At 43.5% G+C, this 21,843-nt stretch overlaps 1 protein-coding gene across 4 annotated transcripts in view; it reads right to left on the reverse strand.

The window, feature by feature from the left end:
* The window catches only part of lrp2a (low density lipoprotein receptor-related protein 2a), a 46,228-nt gene that overhangs the window by 13,045 nt on the left and 11,340 nt on the right, over positions 1-21,843 (reverse strand). For 3 of the 4 annotated variants that reach the window (XM_071474063.1, XM_071474081.1, XM_071474089.1), the window contains 42 exons: positions 21,187-21,410; positions 20,530-20,736; positions 20,159-20,361; positions 19,796-19,936; positions 19,395-19,598; positions 18,599-18,791; positions 17,764-17,889; positions 17,451-17,581; positions 17,077-17,214; positions 16,689-16,970; positions 16,306-16,545; positions 15,895-16,014; positions 15,262-15,378; positions 14,727-15,107; positions 14,380-14,394; positions 13,782-14,030; positions 12,957-13,168; positions 12,627-12,811; positions 12,280-12,508; positions 11,950-12,127; positions 11,593-11,721; positions 10,557-10,723; positions 10,122-10,265; positions 9,812-9,921; positions 9,278-9,455; positions 8,943-9,156; positions 8,581-8,820; positions 8,193-8,381; positions 6,845-7,777; positions 6,579-6,744; positions 6,093-6,251; positions 5,693-5,982; positions 5,403-5,603; positions 5,123-5,149; positions 4,974-5,009; positions 4,631-4,873; positions 4,403-4,528; positions 3,581-3,700; positions 2,856-2,987; positions 2,034-2,235; positions 1,639-1,934; positions 300-966 (listed from right to left, as the gene is read on the reverse strand). In XM_071474063.1, the coding sequence (XP_071330164.1) occupies positions 300-966; positions 1,639-1,934; positions 2,034-2,235; positions 2,856-2,987; positions 3,581-3,700; positions 4,403-4,528; positions 4,631-4,873; positions 4,974-5,009; positions 5,123-5,149; positions 5,403-5,603; positions 5,693-5,982; positions 6,093-6,251; positions 6,579-6,744; positions 6,845-7,777; positions 8,193-8,381; positions 8,581-8,820; positions 8,943-9,156; positions 9,278-9,455; positions 9,812-9,921; positions 10,122-10,265; positions 10,557-10,723; positions 11,593-11,721; positions 11,950-12,127; positions 12,280-12,508; positions 12,627-12,811; positions 12,957-13,168; positions 13,782-14,030; positions 14,380-14,394; positions 14,727-15,107; positions 15,262-15,378; positions 15,895-16,014; positions 16,306-16,545; positions 16,689-16,970; positions 17,077-17,214; positions 17,451-17,581; positions 17,764-17,889; positions 18,599-18,791; positions 19,395-19,598; positions 19,796-19,936; positions 20,159-20,361; positions 20,530-20,736; positions 21,187-21,410 (8,744 nt within the window). The remainder of the gene's footprint in view (positions 1-299; positions 967-1,638; positions 1,935-2,033; positions 2,236-2,855; positions 2,988-3,580; positions 3,701-4,402; positions 4,529-4,630; positions 4,874-4,973; positions 5,010-5,122; positions 5,150-5,402; positions 5,604-5,692; positions 5,983-6,092; positions 6,252-6,578; positions 6,745-6,844; positions 7,778-8,192; positions 8,382-8,580; positions 8,821-8,942; positions 9,157-9,277; positions 9,456-9,811; positions 9,922-10,121; positions 10,266-10,556; positions 10,724-11,592; positions 11,722-11,949; positions 12,128-12,279; positions 12,509-12,626; positions 12,812-12,956; positions 13,169-13,781; positions 14,031-14,379; positions 14,395-14,726; positions 15,108-15,261; positions 15,379-15,894; positions 16,015-16,305; positions 16,546-16,688; positions 16,971-17,076; positions 17,215-17,450; positions 17,582-17,763; positions 17,890-18,598; positions 18,792-19,394; positions 19,599-19,795; positions 19,937-20,158; positions 20,362-20,529; positions 20,737-21,186; positions 21,411-21,843) is intronic. The other variant, XM_071474072.1, reaches the window with a different exon arrangement.

Consider the following 21,843-nt stretch of genomic DNA (forward strand, 5'->3'; position numbering starts at 1 on the left):
TGGAGCTCTTCTTTCAAGGAAATACCTCAGGAAATCAACAACTGCCTGGAAACGTACTACATCTGACTAATATCGGAAGAATAGAAACAAAGGTCTGAGACTTTTGTTTCTATTCTTCCGATATTTAGGCAAATATGCAGAATAATTCTAAATCTATGAAAGTGCCTATTATTTCACCAATTTACTGCTCTAAATGTCTCCCAACATACTGATACTAATGTATTGACAGAAAATTGGCAATAACACCAGCCCTACCAATATATCAGTCTACTCTTCCATGAGATTTGATTCTTACTCACCCGTATTTGGGATGCAGCACGATGGCCCTGGGGTTTTCGAAGCAGTAGGTATTATTGGCGTCAACGCAGTGTTCAGCCAGTTTCTTCACAAAGCGACCATCCAGTTCAGACACTTTGAGACAATCCAAGAAGCTGTCCGCCCAGTACAGTTTCCTTGCTATCCAGTCTACTGCAAGGCCCTCCCCATGTAGGACTCCATTGACCACCACCTCTCTGTTACTGCCGTCGAAGGACATCCTCTCTATCACTCTGCGGCTCACGTCAATCCAATAGAGACGCTTGTCAACACGATCAAAGTCCATGGCCACCACGCTGGTCAGGCCCTGCAGGATCAGAGAGTAAGCCTGCCCGTCCGTTGACAGGTTCCTCAGGTAATAGCGGTTGCTGAAGATGAGGTAGGGTGAGATGTTACTGTTCTGACGGCAGCTACGTCCGTCTGGCTCTCGCAGGAACCCAGGCGCACACTTACACACGTGTGAGCCAACGGTGTTCTCACAGACCTGACTGCACACGCTCGGCGTCTCTGCACACTCGTTGACGTCATCACATGTTTTGCTGTCGGACATGAGGCGGTAGCCGGGACGACAGGTGCAGATGAAGTTGGTGGGTGTGTCGGTGCAGTTGTGATCGCAGTGATGGACGGATGGGTCTGTGCATTCATTGATACCTACAGTCACAGAGGGATAAGAGAAACAAAGTTATTTAAGTCATCAGCAACAACACTTTGTCAAACCAATATCTTCATAAAGAAAAAGAAGCAAGGTGAAAAGCAATATTATTTGTGTTCTTGTATTTTTTTTAATTTAACTATTATTAATTTTACTATTATTAGTTCTTTCTTTTACAATTTCTTTCAGAATAAATAGTTTTTTTCTTTTTTCTATACTGTGGCTCATCATTCACACTTAAACTATACATATGAGATCCTCAGACATAATCAAAATCATAGCTTTTAATTTTGATTCTAATCCCAAATCTGTATCTGCAAAGGACATAACATCTCCCCAGTCATTTGCTACATGTTATATGAATCATTAATATTTGCCAGTTATTATCAATATTGCACAAAGCATAGTTATCCTATAATTTGATTGTTGTATTTCTAGATGGTATATTCAGTCCTTTCTCACACCACCTCCAGCACTTCTTTGATATTTCCTCTAGAGGGAGCTTGTACCAGCTGAGCCAAACCCAATTGCAGACAGACAGACAGACAGACAGACAGACAGACAGACACACACACACACACACACACACACACACACGCACACACACACACACACACCAGCCACTGGAAAGATAAAAGTATATTTTTTCATAGCAATCTCTTCACACTCACCACATCCCTTCTCGTCACTGTTGTCAGAGCAGTCGTCGTTCCTGTCGCACACCTGGACCAGGCTGATACAGTGTCCATTGTCACATCTGAACTCTCCCGGGGGGCAAGTTGGTGTCGGTGTGCGGCACATGTGCTCCAGCTCATCAGACTCATCACCACAGTCATTGTCCCCATCGCAGACAAAGTCGTGCGACACGCAGCGTCCGTTCTGGCAGGTGAACTGGTGTTGTTGGCAGGGCTGGTAGGTGCAGCCCTGCTCATCACTGCTGTCCCCGCAGTCATTACGTCGATCACACCTGGTTTTAGATGACAGGCCACAAAAAAATTAACTCAAGTTTCCAGACAGACTGATGCCAGATGACACCTATGATATTTTATAAGAGTTTTTCTCAAACCTGTAGGAACTCTGTATGCACAGGCCGTTGCTGCAGGTGAACTCATTGATGCCACAGGATCTGCGCGTGCAGTTTTGATGCTCATCTAATGCATCTGCACAGTCTGCGTCTCCGTCACACACCCAGTCGCGTGGGATGCATTTCCTCTGAGGTGGCTGGTTGTTCACACAGGTGAACTCTGCACTTGAACATGTGCGATTGGCTGAAAAAAAAAAAAATCCGGCAGGGGGGGTTTACGAGAAGTTAAATAATGATAATTATGACCAAATGTCAACCTGCATTTTTGGCAAGCCAAACATTCCAAACTGTATTTCAAAACATGCAGCCGTGACCTCAAATTCTTTATCCATCTAGTGTGATTGATTCCCATTGTTTGAAGTGAGTCTCCTACAGGGGCTCAGGCAATGCTGAAAACCTTAGCTTCAGGCATCTTACTGTTAGAGCACACATTGGTGAGATATAAGAGTCTTGATCCTCCCTGAGCCAGGAAGCCAGAAAAAGGAGACATGCACAAAGTAACGAGTGAGGCAGGAGAAATCAGGAATGTCAGCTCCTTGGACTGGTGACCTTCTACAGGAGACTAAGATTTTGGGCACTGACTGCCAGTGTCTCCCCCATAACACACCCCCAGGGGTGTGTATCCTAATCCATCAGGGTCCTGAATAATGGCAGGGTGAAGGAACAGGAGGGGGCAAAGAGGAGAAGTGGTAAGAAATGAGAGAATGGCCTAAGAGGGGAGGAGATGCACAAGATGATGAAAATACCCACAAAAAAATGAGAGGAAAGGGGAAAAAACAGAAGAGGTGATGAGAGGATGCATACCACAGTTATGCCTCTGGTCTTCATCACTCATGTCTCCACAGTCATTGTCCCCATCACAGATCCAGGAAGAGGCAATACACCTGCCATCATCACAACGGAACTGATCTGTGTTGCAGGTTCTGATCAGTGTGGCTGCAGAGGCAAATCATATAACATTAGACTGTAGATAATACAGCAGGGCAAACACAGTGCTGTGACTATATAACGTGTGCCAACTGATTTATATCCAATATAAATGTTAATCCTTTTTGTTTTCCTTTTTTCCTTTTTGTTATTAGCAATTATCTCAGGTACTTCCCCCACTGCGTTTCAACTAATAAAGAAGACACAATACAACACTGGCAAAGCTCTCAAAATAGTCATGGCAGCCCCACATTCCCATGCATGGTGAGCTATCTAAACAAAAGGCAAAGTGAGGCTCTGTAACCCCTGGTGGACAAAGGGAGGGGGAGGTGCTGTTTGTCAGGGGACACTGAGGGGCGTCACCACAGAGGAATGCCGCACACAATAGGAGGCCTGACTGACCACATCGTCAACAAAGAGATACACCAGTGACTATCACTCTCTGCTGCATCACTCACAGCACTCTCTCACACCCAACACACAGATGCAGCTTGGCGGAGAGACACAAACACACAATAACCGAGCGGCTGATAATGGGACGGGGGCAGACACACAAAGCCAGTAGGGCTGTTTTAGGGGTGAGAGAGTTGTGCGACACTCACTGCAGGAGAGGGGCTCATCAGAGCCGTCGGCGCAGTCAGAGCCTCCATCACAGTACCAGTGGGCGGGGATGCAGCGGCCGCTGGAGCAACGGAACTCACTCTGGGAACATGTGGATGCAGCTATGTAGAGGATGCAAAAAGTCACTTGGAGGACTTGGGGGCACTTGGGGGCAAGGCAAATACTGATTTTTTCTTTCTCATAAATTAAGGTCGATTAAACTTCTCTTTTATCCAGATTGAGCGGATTAAAACATAATACAATAATAATACTCCAAATAACTTCTGGTTACAGACTACGGTGGGTTAACACACAGTCCTTTTAGTTTCTCTTCTGGTGACTGTGAGGGGCTGTTTGATCAATGCTTCATCCTTGAACCTACAGGACTGTGTCCAAAACACTCTGTATTTTCTACCTAGTGCACTGTTTGCTTTCAGCTATTTTATTTGAGTGTCCAAAATCTCAGTGTGAAATTAATACACCGTATGTTGCCTTCAAAACTTTGCAACATTAACAAAAACATTCATAACATTTTTAAAATTCCACAAAGCAGTGATTTTTATTTAATTTTCAAAAAAGGCATTTTTATTTATCACAGCAGGACCAACACAGGTGTTACTAATAAGATTAACAATGGCTTTGTTCTGTTTGAGTGTTTCTTAGTGAGACGTCCACAATAGCAAGTTCACTGACACTGAATTCAACACTGATTAGAGTTATTAATTACACCTGTGGTATGATATGTCAAAATGTGTGCAGTGAAAAAGGTCCGTAACTACATTAGTATAACAACAGAAAGAGAAAAAACATAATATTGTTCTCACCACAATGTGTGGGGCTCTCGTCACTCATATCCCCACAGTCATTGTCTCCATCACACAGGTATGAACGTGGGATGCAAATGTTGGTGGACTGGCATTTAGTGTGCTCTGGTTGGCAGGTTCTCTCCGCTGAGATAATCATGAATTAGAACATATTTACTACAAGCAATAATTTCTCCAATTTGATGAAGGTTTACCTCTTTTTGATTTATGTAAACTTAAGGTACTCACGGCAGTTTTGCTCATCAGAGGTGCCGTTGTCATAGCAGTTGTTGATGCCATTGCAAACGTAGTCCTTTGCAATACAGCGGCCATTGTTGCAGGTGAACTCCGTGTTGGGGTCACACGGTCTGAAAAGACAGCCCACCTCGTCACTGTTGTCTCCACAGTCGTCATAGTGGTCGCAGCGGTAGTGGTAGGGCACGCATCGGCCATTGCCGCAAGTAAACACTGTGGGCTCACAGGTGTGGAAGGCTGCCAATCAGAAGCAAGGACAGGTCAGAGCTCTAGCCACTAGAGACCAAAGTCAGGAGAAAGAGGGGTGATATGCACATGTAGCAGACTCTTGTTTTACCTGACAATGCAATAAAGGACGAAAGCATCTGTGGGACTGCATGCAAAGATATGAGCACATTGATTTATGTGTTAGAGTTGATTTGAGTTATTACTTAGGGAGAGGGAGCATGTTAATGGAAATTTAATCAAAAGTGCAAGCATACACACCAACATAGTTGAAGTCAGGTTTAGGTCCTAAGAGAGAAATTTTTTAAAGCGAAAAAAAGAACTTGTTAGTGTTAGTGAAGGTAAAAGATCTAGACTTGAATAGAAAAGAGATTTGAGTTCTGATTCACTCATTCAGAAGGGGCTACACCTTGTATGAGAACTACTGTTACTATTAATCAACAGTGAAATTTTAGATGAATCCACTTAAAAATAAAATGAAGAAGATACAAAAGTAAGCAACACAGCAAATTCAAACTCCTTGTTTTCAAGAACGCCCTACCACAGACTCTCTCCAACTCATCGCTGCCATCTCCACAGTCATTGTCATTGTCACATTTCCACTGGGCACGAATACAGCGGCCATTCATGCAGGTGAACTGGCCTGGCTGGCAGCGAGTCCCATTATCAGGGATACAGTGCTTGTAGTCAGCCAGGTACCAGCGACCCTCTGATGGACACTGACACTCAGCTCCATTGGGTCCTAACAAAATAAAATAGCATAGAACAGTTTAAACAATTCAGTGGGGCTTTTGATTATTGCACTAAAAGAATATTACAAACTGCATGTACCTGGTGTACAGATGTGGCTGCATCCTCCATTAAACTGCTGGCAGGGACTGTCACACTCCTGCTGCTTCCTGCTGGCCAGAACATGGATGTCCATTGGCCGAGATGGAAGGTTCTGAATCATGACCCTCTGATCAGAACCGTCATGCTTGTTGGCGCGATAGATGCTGCGTGTGTTCCAGTCAGTCCAATAGATGAACTGGCCAAACATGGTCATAGCAAAGGGGTAGATGGCTGTGCTGACAATGACTTCCCGATTGGAACCCGTGAGGGAGGATCGCTCAATCTTCTGCCTGATTGCAGAGCAAAATAGTAATTGAACAGCAGTAGCTTGAGGGTAACAAGACAATGGGATAAACCAAACTGAGTACATATTTCAACAGTGGAATTCTTCTGATCTTACAAGCTCGCGTCCGCCCAATACAGCCTCTCTTCTTCATAGTCCAGGGTCAGTCCATTGGGCCACACGAGACTGCTGTTCACAACCTCTGTTCTGAAGTTTCCACCTAAGGTGGCACGCTCAATCTTTGCATGGGTTCCCCAGTCTGTCCAATACATGTACCTGTGGAACAAGGTACATTCTTTTTTAGTATTTGTGCCTTTTTTCAAAGTGGACAGTAGAAAGATGACAGGAAACCAGGGGGAGAGAGAGGGAGGGAGAGATGGGGACGTGGGGATGACATGCAACAAAGGTTTAGTGAGGTCCCTAAATTGCAAGATGTTTTGGAAGCGTCTGCCAAACTTTAAATGTAAATGTAAAGGTCCCTGGCTGGACTAAAACTGGGGGATGTGGTTCATTGTTGTTGCCCCTAACCACCCTAGAAGCATTTATTTCTAAATCCCAGTTTAATCTAATGATCAAAGAGATTGTGTGCTGTGTTAGTCTTACCCCCTGCAGGGATCCAACATGATGGCCCGTGGCCTAGACACATGGGCGATAATAGTCCTCTGAGAGCCGTCCACAGACATGGAGCTGATGCTCTGGTTAACATAATCACTGTAGTAAATTCTTCTGTTTATCCAGTCATAAGCAATGCCATCAGGAGCTCCAAGATCTGTCACACAGAGACCACAAAACATTAGTAATATCACTGGTAATAATCCATACATCCATAGAAAGCCTACCAAAACTAATAGTGTGAATGTAAAACCTACCTGAAGCCACCACTACAGGGGCTGAGGTGGGGGAGGACAGGCTGATGTAGCTGATCTTGCTTGCTCCTGCGCCTGAGCTCTGTGTGAAGTAGATCCTCCTGTCTGTGAGGTCAAAATCCAGTGCCACTGAGGTACGTGGCACGTTGACCACAGGGAAGGGCAACGCGTGGTCCTCTGGGTCAAGGCGCAGGCTGCGCACGGTGCTCTCAGTTGTGTAGATGAGATAATCGTCCCTTGACACCACACAGTTCTCATTATCTGCTGCAAGATTTCCAAAAGCGCAGCTGCATCTCTTGTTCTGGCTGCCTGCGCCAGAACCAGGGAGGGCAAAGCAGAAGTGGGCACAGCCTCCATTGGCCTCAATGCAGGGGTTGTAGTTAAGCTCCTGAGCGGTAGTGGGCTGGGTACGCTGGTCAAAGACGGTAACATCTCTCAGCATGTTGATGTTGTCTCTAATGACAGCAGGCTGCTCTGTGCTACCTGGCTCTTTGCTTGCTTGTAACACCTTCTTGAGGTTTCTGTCCACCCAAATGATGCTATTCTCAAACACTGTGATCCCATAAGGAGTTGGGTAGCGGCTGCCATACCTGACTATCTCTGTCTCCCCTCCTTGAGGGTTGACACGAGCAATCATATCCAGGGAGTCATCCACCCAGTAGACATAGCCAGACTGCCAGTCCAGAGCGAGACCTCGCGGAGTGATAATGCCCGATGACACTAAAATTGTGCGGTTGGTTCCATCCAAAAGTGCTCGCTCAATTTTTGGGTTCTGACCATAATCAGCCCAGAACAAGTATCTGTTTCTGGGATCCACAACAATATGGCGAGGCATGTCCACTTGGGTCTTCAGCAGCACCCTGCGGAAAGTGGTGTTCAGGCGGAGCACCTCCACATATGTCTCAGTCAGGAAAGCGTTGGTGAAATACAAGTTCCCTGAGGACAGAAAAGTAGAAATCTTACAAGCTGACATTATGAGGGTGATATCAATATTTTCTATTATGCCTTCAGTTATGGCGATGGAATTATAAATTGAGAAACAAGCAAAAAGATTTTCCTGACTGAAGATATTTCTGTTTTTACTCAACTAGCTGATTAAATCTTCTCTCCTGTTGCCTGTCTGGGACAATAAATTCAGAACCAACACCTCATGTTCAAGATCAAGTTATCTAAGTGTTGAGGGAATGCTCCAGATAGATTAAAATAAATGGCTGATCATTATGAAAATTAGAGATGCAGCACCGAGGGCACTGAATGAACATATATCAAAGATCCAAAAATGGTTTATTTGCTGCTTTGACTGGATTGCACATTTGTAGTTAAACAGAAACTGAGCTGTGTGCTGACATACCTGCAGCCCAGTCCACAGCAATGCCTCGTATCCCATTGCGTCCTATTCCAGATGTCACAATGCTACGTAATCCTGAGCCATCTGGCTTAATGCGTCTGACCCCGTTCTGCATTGCCACAGTGCTGCTGAAGTCGCACCAGTAGATGAAGCCAGAAGCCATGTGGACATCAATGTGTAGAGCATTACGTCCTGAAAGAGGATAACCATAGTCATTAGAGGCCATCATTGTTACTTCGAACACAATAACCATATGATGAATTCTGTGAATATTCTGTTCATTACTGCACCTTGAGAACATTTTTTGAGTCAATCAGCATTTTAGAAACATTATTATATTACTTTATTATATTTAACATAGTAAATAATACAGTATATAAGAATCACTGACCTCTCCCAGCCACAGGCACCATGGCCTCAGAGTGGTCTCCCCCTTCCAGACTGAAGCCTTTGATTGCAGACAGGGTAGAGATGATGACATAGGACTGGTAGGGAGCACAGGTCCTGTTGTCAGCATTGAGTTTAAAACCTGTGGCACACGCACAAGTAAAGAGACCCTGCGGCCGGGGCAGACATAGCTGCTCACACACTCCCACGTTGTTGGTGCAGCCATTGGAGGTACCTGCAGAGGCTGAGTTTGTGGAGAGAACACAGTGTGACAAACACAAGAAAGAGCAACGCACCAAAGAACAGATGACAGTGAACGGGAACTATGTAATTTTCTTAGTGATAATGTGTCCTTGCGTTACTTACTCTCTCTATAATGCACTTTCAGAACTCGGAGACCAGAAATGTTGTCTCGCAGCACAACCTTGTTGGCACCTGTGGACTTGTCCACGCGCTCTATGACCTCAAAGTCGCGGTCAGTGAAGTAGATGTAGTTTTGATGAACAGCCACACCCCAGGGGTGAGACAGGCCTGTCACTATGGTGATACGGTTACTCCCATCTGGATCACCACGCTCAATCTGTGGAGGCAGTGAAATGCAGTATCTGAATGTATTACAATCACTAACATTAACATTAATGTAATTATCACTTTACATTTGTGAGAAGATTATATAGGATGAACACAACGTGAAGACCCACCATGCCAGTGCTTGTAACAGCCCAATACAGCTTGTTCTCTTGGATGTCCAGGGTGAGGAACTCAATGTGATCTAGGTTGTTGGTGAACAGGGTGACAGGGTTTAAGCCATCCATGTCGGCTGATGCCACTTTGGCAGGAATGCCACTCTCTGTTCCCTGGTCTGTCCAGTACAGTTTGCTTTAAAGACACATAAAGATGTAGGTGAGTGTTAGTGTTTCAGACATTTAGTCATGGATCTACTGTGTGTGCTCATTACTTTTTAAGTCTTACATTCTACAGTGAAATAAGAGAGATACAAACTGCCTCTGCTGGGTTATTCAGTGGTTTTTGAAAAGGGATGGTTTGTAAATGATTTTCTTGTTTCTTGGTTGTACTCCATTGTATGGTGCTGGGGTCTGAGAGTGCAGTGTGGTGTTCAGTAACACTAGTTAAGTTCTCTCTAGAGGCAGAGCAGGTGGCGATGAAGAGGGTGTTCGAGCTCAGTAGCTGTGGGGATGAGGGACTGTGCCAGGACTGTGTTAAATGGGGCTTACCCACGTGCTGGGTCCACTGCGATGCCAACAGGACTGCCAGCGCCAGTTGGAGAGCCGTTATTTGTGATTAGAGTTTTCCGGTACTGAACCTCCCCTCTCAACTTCAAAACCTGACAGAGCACAAACACAAACAGATGCATTTATTGTTCTGCGTAACTGTGTTGTGACACCGCCTTTATTTGCACTTAATCTCTGATTGTTGCTATTCCAGATGCAATTACAAAGAAAAAAAGACTGATTGGGATAATGCCATGCGAAGCCGATAATAACCGTAAAAAACAACCACAAGGCAAAGTGTTATTTGTCTCACCTCAATAGCCTGTGTAGCTGGATTGGTGTAGTACAGGTTCTCTGTTAACCAGTCCAAGGCCAGGCCTACAGGGGAGCCCAGGATGGCTGCAGGGGCAAACTCTGTCCTGTTAGTACCGTCTGATTTCACCCTGTGGATCTCACCCTGGTGGAGAAAAGAAGACAGATTGATCTCAACCCCTGTTGTATGTGGACATGTAGAATGAATCTTTTGTTATGTTTTTCATGTGTTTTTTATTGTTAAGCCTATTTCTCAATAGAGGAGGATAAATAAGTTTTGAGCTTAACTGTGACACATACAGTTACAATATATGTACAGTATGTCTCTTGTACACTTGTAGACTTCTTAGCACTGTTTATCTCCGCAACACATAATTTCCTTGTCTACTGTATCCTGTTACGAAAACAGATTAAGAGCTTGGACACAGTGACTTACCGGGTGCTCCACCCAGTAGATGGTCTGCTCATTGTCATCAAAGTCAACATCATAGCCGTTGTGAAGCCCAGTAACAGGGACCATAGCATCATTACTCTTGTCATCTGGGTTCAAGGAAATGCCGTAAATGATGCTGTCTCTCACGACAACCAGGAAAGGATCCTCAACTTAAAGTAAAAGAGATAAAACAAAAGCAGTCTATAAACAGTGACTACAATTACAAACTGCTCTCCCTACAGTAAAAAACAAACAAAAGCTGCATCATTATGTTCTAATTTTTGATCATAATACACCTATCCTTAAACTCGAATTTATCTAAAGGCACTGAATTACTTAATAATTTAAAAATGACAAAACTAATTCTGAACGAGAGCTATTTTTCCTAGATGTGGACTGGGTAAACCAAAACTAACAGTTGCTTTCAGTGTTTGACATCTGGTGCAAAATAGGAATCCCAAGCTGACAGGCCTTTATCTATATAGCGGATTGACTGGTGAAAGTTGGCTCCACAATCTGATTTGCTTTGTCATCAGAGATTAGAATCAATGAATGGTTGTGGGGCATTTTCATTCTTGGATAATCGTTGGCCTCAGGGGGAGACTGTGTTCTGCTTGGCTTGAATGGGCTGAAACCTGAGATGAGTTAAGCTGTTGACCTAAGAAGGGACTCCTTGGACCTTGAATTAAAGGTCCCTTGTCTTCTTAAGACCTTGAAAGACACGCTTATATGATTCTCAATATTTATGACTGGAACAGCAGTTTACAAGAGAATCTAAATGGGAGACTGTTGACAAGTGCCTGGATCAATATATAATACGAGTTTAATGTTTTCAAATAATGCCCTTCTTAGCAACATTGAGATGGCAGCAAGTAAAGCACCATCATTTCTGCCATAACAATATTTCTCATTTACAAAAGTGACCATAGCTAAGACAAATATCTAATGAGTGCATCCACTCATCACCTGCATCTGACCTGACTTCCTTTTTCATCAAACTGAGTGATGAGTGTTTTCCTCCACTTGGCAGGATGCATACCTCTGGTGCAGGTGATTTGGTCGGCTGCAAGTGTCCAGCCCGAGGGGCAGGCACATGAGTAATACCTCGGTCCCACAGCAGAGAGCAGACAGATATGAGTACAGGGGCTCCTCAGGCAGTGATTTTCACCTACAAATTGTCATACCAAACAGACACACACAAAATCACATGCAATATCCACAAAAAGCATAAGACAATATGTTTCTCTAGGATTATTCTTAAATGTAATTACAAAAACAATGGACCTGCTGCAGCATTATCAACCAAATGTGTTCAGGTGGCTAACACAATGGTCAGTATCAGCTAATACTGATGGAAGAGACATTGGTTGGTTTATGTTCATTATCTTTGCCATACCTGCTGGCTGCCTGGCTGGGTGTACTGCCACCAGACCCATGGGCTGAGGGAGGTTGAACAGCATCACTGTTTGGTTCTCCCCATGCCACTTATGGGCTCGCATCACACGGTTGATGTATCTGTCGGTCCAATACACAAAATCCTCAAAAATGGTAATTGCGTGGGGATGTTGCAGTACCTTTTCATAGAGAGTAGCAAAAGAAGAGAAGTGTGTCTTACACATATTATTCACAAGGAAATTGTTTGTGCTTTGTTCACTTTTAGATTGTGAATATGAATAAAATCTATACAGATAATTCAGAGAGCTTGTCTGCCTTCTCACACACTCACCAGGTCACTGGCCAGAACTTGCTTTCTGTTGTTGCCGTTATAATCGCAGTAGTCAATGAAATCCAAGTAGGCATCAGCAAAGTACAACAAATTGTTTGGGTAGTCTATGGTTAGACCATTGGGCCAGTACAGCTTGTTGCTTATGATAACAGTCCTCAGCTTTCCATCCATGCTGGCCTTCTCAATGCGGGGGTTCCTCCCCCAGTCGGTCCAGAACATCAGGTGAGCACTGCAAAACAAACGGCTTCTTTTAAACACCAACAGCTTTAAGACTGAAAAGCTGTTCATGCACTGCATTCCAAAACACACCAATTTAAAATACACTTGTTCCTCTGAACATCACTGACCTGTCCCTTGGGTCCAGCACCAGGCCTCGGGGATTGGTGACATTTTCACTAACTAATACAGTCCGATGGGTGCCATCCAGCTTAGACACTTCAATAGTCTCCAAGACGTAGTCAGTCCAGTATAGGTTCCTGCCCACCCAGTCCACAGCGAGGCTTTCTGTCACAGTCACTCCACTGTCAAATATCTGTCGACAAGACACTCATTCTTAGTTAAACTTTTTTACTGGTGATGCAGTCACTACATGTAAAACCTCAGACTAAACATACATGAATGATCAAAAATGTTTTGTGCAATATGTTTGTAACAAAAATGGAACAAATTAAACTCACCACAGTCCTATCACTGCCATTTTTGTGAGCACTCCAGATTCTGTCCTGGCTGGTATCAGACCAGTATACACGGTCGGTGACCGAGTCAAAATCAAGGGCTACAATGTTGCGTCCATCTCGAACCAGTGAGCGGACGACGTTGGGCTGAGCAGTTATGTCATCTTGCACAATCTGATTTCGACTAGCCACGAGCAAGAAGGCCTGACGAGAATCTGTAAACAGACATCAAATCTCAGTTACCTATTTTTCGCGTCCATTCTCATGCTAATAAGGGCATTTATCCGCTTGCGCGTGTTTACCAAAATTATACAACAGGACTGTTAAACAGATCCTACTCAAATGGCAATCCTTAGGGAATGCACTTTTGTCCAAATAATGACCTATTGTATTGCAAAGCCTTTCAGCAGGTTATCTGTGTGGAAGAGGAGCTCATGTCAAGCACACTCCCTATAAACAGCCCTTTGTTAGTCATTATGTCCTAATTACACCAGTGATGGCCAGTGAGTGACACATATGTTATTTGCCTTATCTAAAGAAATCAGAGCAGCAAAGAGAGACAGGGGAGAAGAAAGACAGTGTGTCAGTCTCGCAGTCTGGGGGCCAAACTCCCCCTTATAATAGCTCATTCCTGCCCCACAGCCAGCACAGCAGAGTAAACTGATATATGTGCTGTAAAGGCAAATCATGCTGACATCCAAATCACTGTAGGACTAATGATATGCCTATTTTCTATTTTACTGCATTACGAAATTATAGGTTGTTATTTACAAGTCCCAAGGGAGGAATATGTTCCCTGCACAAAAGGTCGACATAATCCCTCCTCACCTGAGGCCTTGCAGGTACGCTGGTCTGCTTCAAGAGTGTAGCCGTCCTGGCAGTGGCAGCGGAAAGAGCCTCTCTCATTAAAGCAGTGCTGGCTACAAAGTCCAGGGGGATTACACTCGTCTATATCCTCACAGGTTTTGGAGTCATTGCTCAGCTGATAACCCACAGGGCACGTGCACTGGGCCCCAAACGGTCCCTGGATACAACCGTGGGTGCAGCCAGCATTGTTGTCGGAACAGCTTTCCTGGTCTGAGTTGAAAGCAGGCAAAGCACAGTTTAGTACTGAACATTAAGAATTAAACCAAATAAATGAAAATGTACCAAATCATTAATATGCACACTGCACTCTAATGATAATGAACACCAAAGCGCAAACTACTTTCCTTATAATTGCTATTTAACTACTTTCTATGCATATTTATGGAACATCGTCTTTACATTTACCACACACATTCTACCAGCCACAAAATTTTCCTTTGATCATGCTTTGAAACAAATCCATGACTATTAAAATAGTTAACAGAGATATTGTTCATGTTGAAAATTTGATCAAAACTACTTGCAGCATTTCTACCAATGATTGAGAGTTTGTTCCTACCTGGCAAAGGCTCATCTGAAAGTTGTGAGAAAGGCAAGAAAAATCACATATCATTTTCAGGTTAATACAGGTGTAATCACACACATGCATGATTTTTAACACAAAGACAAACAGATAACATTCAACACAAAATTTCAGTGAAATGAAGCCACTCTTGTTTATGGAATACAAGAACTTCAAAAATTAAACATAATCAGTTTGATCCTGTTCATCATGTGATGTGAAAATGTAATTGAATTTGAGGAGACCAACAAACTTGGAAATGTAATAAAATAATCAAGTCTTTCTGGTAAACAAAGAACATGTTCCATGCTGACTCAGATGATAAAAGCAGAGGGCAGACTTACTGCAAAGGGGAGACTCATCAGCACCGTTCGGACAGTCAGGCGTGTTGTCGCACACTGTGGTGAGGTTGATGCACACGCTGTGGCCAGGGCACTGCCACTGCCAGCTTGGACATCGGAAAGGCGGTGTGGGACAGTCTCGTTCATCACTCATGTCCCGGCAGTCATTGTCCCCGTCACAAAGCCAGCTGCGTAACACACAGTTTCCATTGTCACAGCGGAAGAGTGAGGACGGGCAGGTGCGAGGTGGGCAGGCGTGGTGCTCGTCGCTGCCGTCCTCGCAGTCCGGGTGACCATCACACTCCCAGGTAGACGGGACACAGCTGCCATCTGACTGGCACTGGAACTCGCTCTCGTGGTGGCACATCCCTGGAGGCCTAGTGGCTGAAATACATTATGAAACAACACAAACAGCATGTTAGCACAGGGCAAAATGAATACAAATCCAAACATGTTGGCAACCTTGTATATAATTATGCAAGACTGAATAATGCTACAGTAATATAACCTCTCACCAAGGAAGTATTTAAATACTTACGACAGCTGTGCTCATCTGAGCGGTCGCTGCAATCAAAGACTCCATCACATCGGTAGTAAGAGTTGATACACTGGTGGCCACTGGAGCACTTGAACTCATTCACAGTGCAGTTGTAGACTGAAAAATCCAGTTGAGTATGTTAATACTGATATTCAATATTTCTGCAGTTGTGTATGTGTGCTGAGCTCCACTGTTGTGCAACACAAGTAATGAGATCAATACACTAATAGGCTTAGGAAATGCTTGTTGAATTTTACAGAGCATTCAATTGACCTCTACAACTTTTTGAGCATGGTTAGCTTGTAAAAACAGAGTGCTGCTAAATGCATGACTGACTGAACAAATTATTGAATTTTCCTCCTTTGGGAAAAGGGCAGATAAAGCTCCAGCCTAAAATATGTCACAGTGAGAGTCTAAGCTGAAGCAAGTTTACAATTTGGTTGTGGCCATGACAGCTGATGCAAATAGATCTGATCAGCAATTTCAATTTATTTTAATAGGTACTGAAATATTAACAGAATGAAATATAAATACATTTTATGCAGTAAAAACTTGATATGCTCTCAGTAAACATCAGATAAGACCAGTGACTATACTGTAAGTATATCCAGGGAACACAGCAGCAGTACTCACTGCATCCCTGTTCGTCTGCCCCATCCACACAGTCCCTGTCCCCATCACAGACATAGTTGGGATCTATACAGCGGTGGTCTGGACACTGAAACTGTCCTGGATGGCATGTGTTTCCCAGATCTGTCAACACAAATTGTTAGACAAGAATATGAACCTTTTCCAATAAATACTAAACTACACAGGTCTTAATATTTATTTTTTTTTGAGGAACAAAAATTAAATCAATTAAATTTATTTCAATTCATATTCAACTCATTCTTTAGACATTCAGTGTTTTGTCTGTTTCCCGTCATATTTGTTCTGTCAATGTAATAAATATCTTTCTGCCTATTGTGTGTTCAGATTTGCCAAAACAAGATACTATGCAAATTCTGTTAATTTTAAGTTGATAGCCTCTACAACGATACTCACGGCAGTCAGCTTCATCTGAACTGTCCCCGCAGTCATTATCAGTGTCGCAACGCCAGGTATGTGGGATGCAGCGGCGGTTGGCACAGGTAAACTGATTGGCAGGGCACGTTCCAGGAACCTGTGTAGGACAGTTGTTCTCATCGCTGTTATCAAAACAGTCATTGTGCCCATCACAGCGCCATCCTGCAGGCACGCAGCGCTGATTGGCACAGGTGAATGCAGAGGGGGAGCAAGTGGTGTCTAAAAAAAGAGATCATCTTGATTAAATATCATAACATTGAGCTGAATTTTTTTTTTTAATCAGGGCATCAAGCTGTTTTTTATTCTGATCAGGTCAGGACAGTACAATCAACTAGATTTACAAAAAAAAAAAAAAGCATTACTGTTAATTCCACAGTTGACTTCGTCACTGTTGTCATGGCAGTCGTCAACACCATCGCATCTGTAGCTGTTTGGGACACATTTGCCGTTGCCACAGGAGAAGGAGTTGGCTCCGCACTGCAGCGTGGGGGGCTCATTTGAAGGGTCCTCCACACATGTCTGTTGGTTGGGCGACAGCTTCATGCCATATGGGCAGCCACACACCCTCTGTGAGTCCGGGGCTGGGAAGCAGAAGTGGCTGCAGTCTCCATTAGGATTTGTCTGCCTGTTGCAGAGGTTGGACCCTGAGAAGGGGAGTAGAGGGTTATTACAAGGAACATGACTGACAAGTACGAGCTGCAGCTATTCATGAATAGCAAAGTGAGAAGACCAGTGAATAAAGCTACTGACCAGTCTGAGAGTTGGAGTTAAAAGACTTGACATGCATAATGTGGCTGATTCCTCTTCTGATAACGACCATCTCCCCTCCATCGGTCTTGCGCACTCGTACAATGCCACCCAGACGCCAGTCAGTGAAATATGCATAGCCTTTATGCGACATGAGCAAGAGAGAACAACCTCAGTTATTTTATCTTTTATCACCTCCTGGTAACAGTAATTGATTTTTTGACAGGATATGTATTAAAACAAGAACAACAAACCACATTTCAAGCTCAACTGAAAGTCTGTGCTAGTGCTCTGAGCTCCCTCTATATTTAGATTAAACACATTGACCTGTGAAGGACGTTTATAGGCAACTTGTTGTTTATTCCAAGACTTATTACCTTCAAAAATGGTGAGACCAAATGGATGGGAGATCTGGGTTATGCGATCCAATGAAAGCCTGTTCTTTCCATCAAAACTGCTGTGCTCAATTTTGTCAAAGAAGGCATCCACCCAATACAGACGCATTGAGCTGGGTGGAGATTAAAGCAGGGGACAGAGAACATACACACAGTCACACAAGTAGTCAAATACTCAAATTGTTATAACAAAACAAAGACAAATTATATCAATCTTGAGTGTAATAAAGAAGGTGAAATAGTGTGTTGTGGGACTGTTCCTTTTTGGCACATGGCTGTATGACTTTTGGCTCACCTCCAGTCAATAGCTAGGCCATTTGGCCAGCCAAGAGTAGTGTTTACAATAGACAGGGCATGTGACCCGTCACCCCATGCCCTCATAATCTTCGCTGGTCGGTACCAGTCAGTCCAAAAAATATACCTGTCAAAGCAAAATAAACAAGGATCAATGTCATATTTCATTCAAAAATCTGCCTACTCTGAATACTTTGAAACATCCACCGTGGTGACAAAAACCCTGTTTATTTAGACTTATTTTTGGATTCTTCCACCTTATAGAGCTTTTCAGTTTAAGCCAACTTCTTAGTGTTCGCTACAATACTGCCCTTCACGTTGAACTAATCTCAGCTGTTGGACACAGAGGCCTTATGACTTTGAGGCTATTGGAAATAACAGCTTGCTCTAAATAAGGATTCCTTTTATCAGGTGGGGGCTTAATTTGAGGACATTTTATGAATGACTGAGTACATCTAACAGTGTGTAGCCACACTTCCCTATCCTTAAAAGCAAAGACAGATACAATCCACATACATGTCCTATAATAACTTCTCGTATGTTTTTAATCCATTTAGATATTCTAAAAAGATTTTCAAAGATTTAAGTGTAGAATATTCATTATACATGAGCTGTAAACTGGCTTTATTCAGATATAATGGGGCAGTGTCATGGTATAATGAATAGTAGCATTGCCCTATACAATAAACCTAAAATGTGTAGGGTAGTTTGAGAGGTGGCCCTGCATCGCCTACATAACCTCTATGTTGAGGAGAGCAAGCAAAATGTCAATATAAGCTTTAAGAAACAACAGTCACAAAATCACTAATCATTTTTCCAAACTTATATTGATTTACCCAATAAGAGGGTGCACCACAATAGCCCTTGGGTTGTTGAGGTTACGTATGATGGCTCTCCTGGACTTATCAGCCAGCCTCATGACAGATATGCTCCTGTATCGTGGGTCAGTCCAGTAGAGGTTTTTTGAAATCCAGTCGTAAGCCAGGTCCTCCACTCCATCCACTCTATTGGCTGCCAGTACCTCCCTGCCTGTGCAGATCAAAGCAGTCAGACCACCGTTTACCACAGAGATGAAAGAGGAACACATTTAAATAAATAGGCTGTCAGCTTGCATTTTCCCCATGCGGACCGGACTGAAAAAACTAGAGCAGGTCCAAAAACAACATCACTGATCAGAGCAGTGGTGTTTCTGCTTGTGGATTATCACATTAGTGGCTGCTATTCACTGTTTAAGTGATCATTTAGAAACTAAGCATCAAAACTGCTTGGCAAAACACCCTTGATTAGCCTAGTTAGTTCTAGCCATTTTCAGATGATTAGTTTGAGATGTAAGTTGATTATATGATCCATTTCCACTGTCCATTCACTCCCCCATTGTACCAGTCGGCCCCATCAGGCACTCCCTTAACTCCCTGTATAAGCCTGGCTGAATCACATGGTAGAGCTCTCTGCTAGGAAAGAAATTATCCAAGGATGTAAGCACAGAGAAAACACTGGAAACATTTTAGCTGCTGATAGTTTTTCACACTCAACAACACGTCTTCCCTTGTATTATTATGCTGTTGTTATGAATGTCTACAATAATGAGGATATTCTAAACAGTTCGGCTACAGCAACACACATGACGCTCACCTGTCCCATTCACTTTCTGTTTGTAAATAATGTCTTTGGCTGTGTCTGAGAAGAAGATGGCATCGTCCTCAGCACTAAAATCCACCCCTACAAAGTAGGAGGGTGATCCAGTGACGGGCAGGATGATGTCCTCCTGAGAGGAGAGGTTAAAGGGGATCCCTCTTACAGCTAGCTGGCTGGAGAAGAGCAGAAACTGCCTCACCGCTGCAAAAAGGTTAGAGAAGACTTTCTGAAACAAAGATACTCAGCCTCACAAACACATAATGACAGAACAAGAAAGGAAGGGTTACTCAAGATGAAACCAATGTTGGTTGCTGTACAGGTGGGTTACATCTTTGGAGCGATCAACCAGAAAAAATACTGAGGTCTGTTCAAGAAACAGAAGAGAAATGTTCTTTTACCCAAACACCGCTTTCCATCAGCATGTAGGTCATAGCCTATTCGACATTTGCAGCGGTAACCCAGTCCTCCATTGTCACTCCTGTGACTCAGAACACAGATCTGCTCACATCCGCCTCTGTCAACACTGCAAGGGTTTGGCACTGGAGACAAAACAAAAAATTCTGTTTTGACTGGCAAACTCATTTGAGATAAATTACAGATTGTGATATTTGACTGCAGCTATTTGTAGCTTCAGAGACAATGGAAGTTACATGGCAAAAAATCTGGGTAAATTTACACACAAAATTGTGAGAACTATGAGAACTGTGAGCTGCATCAGGACCACTACAAAGGAGACAAGTTTGGCTCGGTGAAGGGCTTACCATGTGGCTGTTTCAGCTGATGTATCACTGCTACTCCATGTGGAGTCTGAGATGTACTGTAAACCACCTGAGGACTGCTGTCAGTGAACTTGTTGGCTTTCATCACAGCCATCTTGGTCCAGTCCGTGAAATAGACATTGTGCTCAAACAGACTGATGCCAAATGGGTGTGGGATCACAGAACCTCCATGGACCACTGTTTTTCTATTAAAAAAATTGGTGATGACATTGACGTGTTAGAATATAAATCCATGAATCCTCCTACTTATGTACCTTGGGGACTGATTCTTGGGGATTAGCTTTTATGTTTGTGGCAAATTAATCTAAAAAATGTTAAGATGTTCTTTTTGAGGAATAACATGATGTATTTACCTGTGAAGGCCATCATATGTTGCAGTTTCTATGTAGTCATAGCGACTGTCAACCCAGTAGATGCGTTTGGCCTCAATGTCCAGTGTGATACCAGCTGGCCAGCCCAGTTTACTCCCAATGATCCCATAACGGTTTGTGCCATCCATGAAAGCCCGCTCCAGGCCTGGCTGTCCATTCAGTGCCTCCCAATCCGAGAAGAACATATACCTGTGAAAAGAGGGGAAATGTTTAATCCTCTCTGAGGTGGGATCGTTACATGAGGCTCACTACATACAGCTAGGCACACAGAAATAACATAAGGTGTATTCACCTCAGAAAAAACATAGGAGGCTCTCCTCTTTTTAATTAAGTACCCACAGCATCGCATTATATCTCCAGGTGGGTGGCTCTGCATCTCACCAGACAGCTGTACAGTAATTTACGATGTGTAATTCCTGTAGCCACCTGGTTCTCCTCCCCCCTTGAACTATACTATTGGATTACAATGAGGGTCATCACTTACATTGCTCCTCACTAATCCACCCAGGGCAATCTCCTAATCTCACACACACACACAACCCCCCATTTTTCCATGCCAATGGAGCACGACAGATACTGTATGCGGGGATTGGGAATGGGTGGATAGATGAATGGATGGAAACTGGGAGATGTGCTTACCCAACAGTGGGGTCCACCGCGAGTCCTCTCGGGTTTCCAAGGTTTTCAGTGATGAGTGTGACCCGGTTACTCCCATCAAAGTCCACCATGTCAATCCTGTTGACGCTAGCCTCCACCACATACAGTTTATTGTTCACCCAATCCACGGCCAAGTTCTCAGGGTAGTCAACTGATATGTTTAAAACCACCTGCACGTCAGAACCATCCATATCCACAGAAAACACCTGTAGACAAAAGACGCCATTGTTGTCAGGAAATGAGCCCTCAGGTGGTCACTGTTTCCAGAAATAAAGGGAAAATATTAAAGGATAGGTTCAGATTTTATCAAGTGCAATACTCATATGCATGTAGGAAGTCTTACTGTTTGCTGTAATTGTACCCCCTGTCCACATCCCTTCCTAAACCAATTTCAGTGTAAGTGATGGGAAACAAACCCACAGTTTTTGTTTGGTGTAAAAATGACATCTAAAGTTTATCTTCACCTAAAATCTGTGGTCTTTTGTTTAAGAAAATGTCCTCTTTGTGCTGGAACGAACAGTGTTTCCTTGCTGAGCTAGAGAAACGCACTGTTCTGGCCCCTTTCTTTGGGGCCAGAACAGGAAACAAGAGAAACAATTACAATAGACAAAAACTCTCACTGTACATATGAGCACTTCA

Source organism: Trachinotus anak, unplaced genomic scaffold (assembly GCF_046630095.1).
Source record: "Trachinotus anak isolate AG129_WGS33_773 ecotype Australia unplaced genomic scaffold, CSIRO_AGI_Tana_v1 ptg000001l, whole genome shotgun sequence".
Classification (NCBI taxonomy): Eukaryota; Metazoa; Chordata; class Actinopteri; order Carangiformes; family Carangidae; genus Trachinotus; species Trachinotus anak.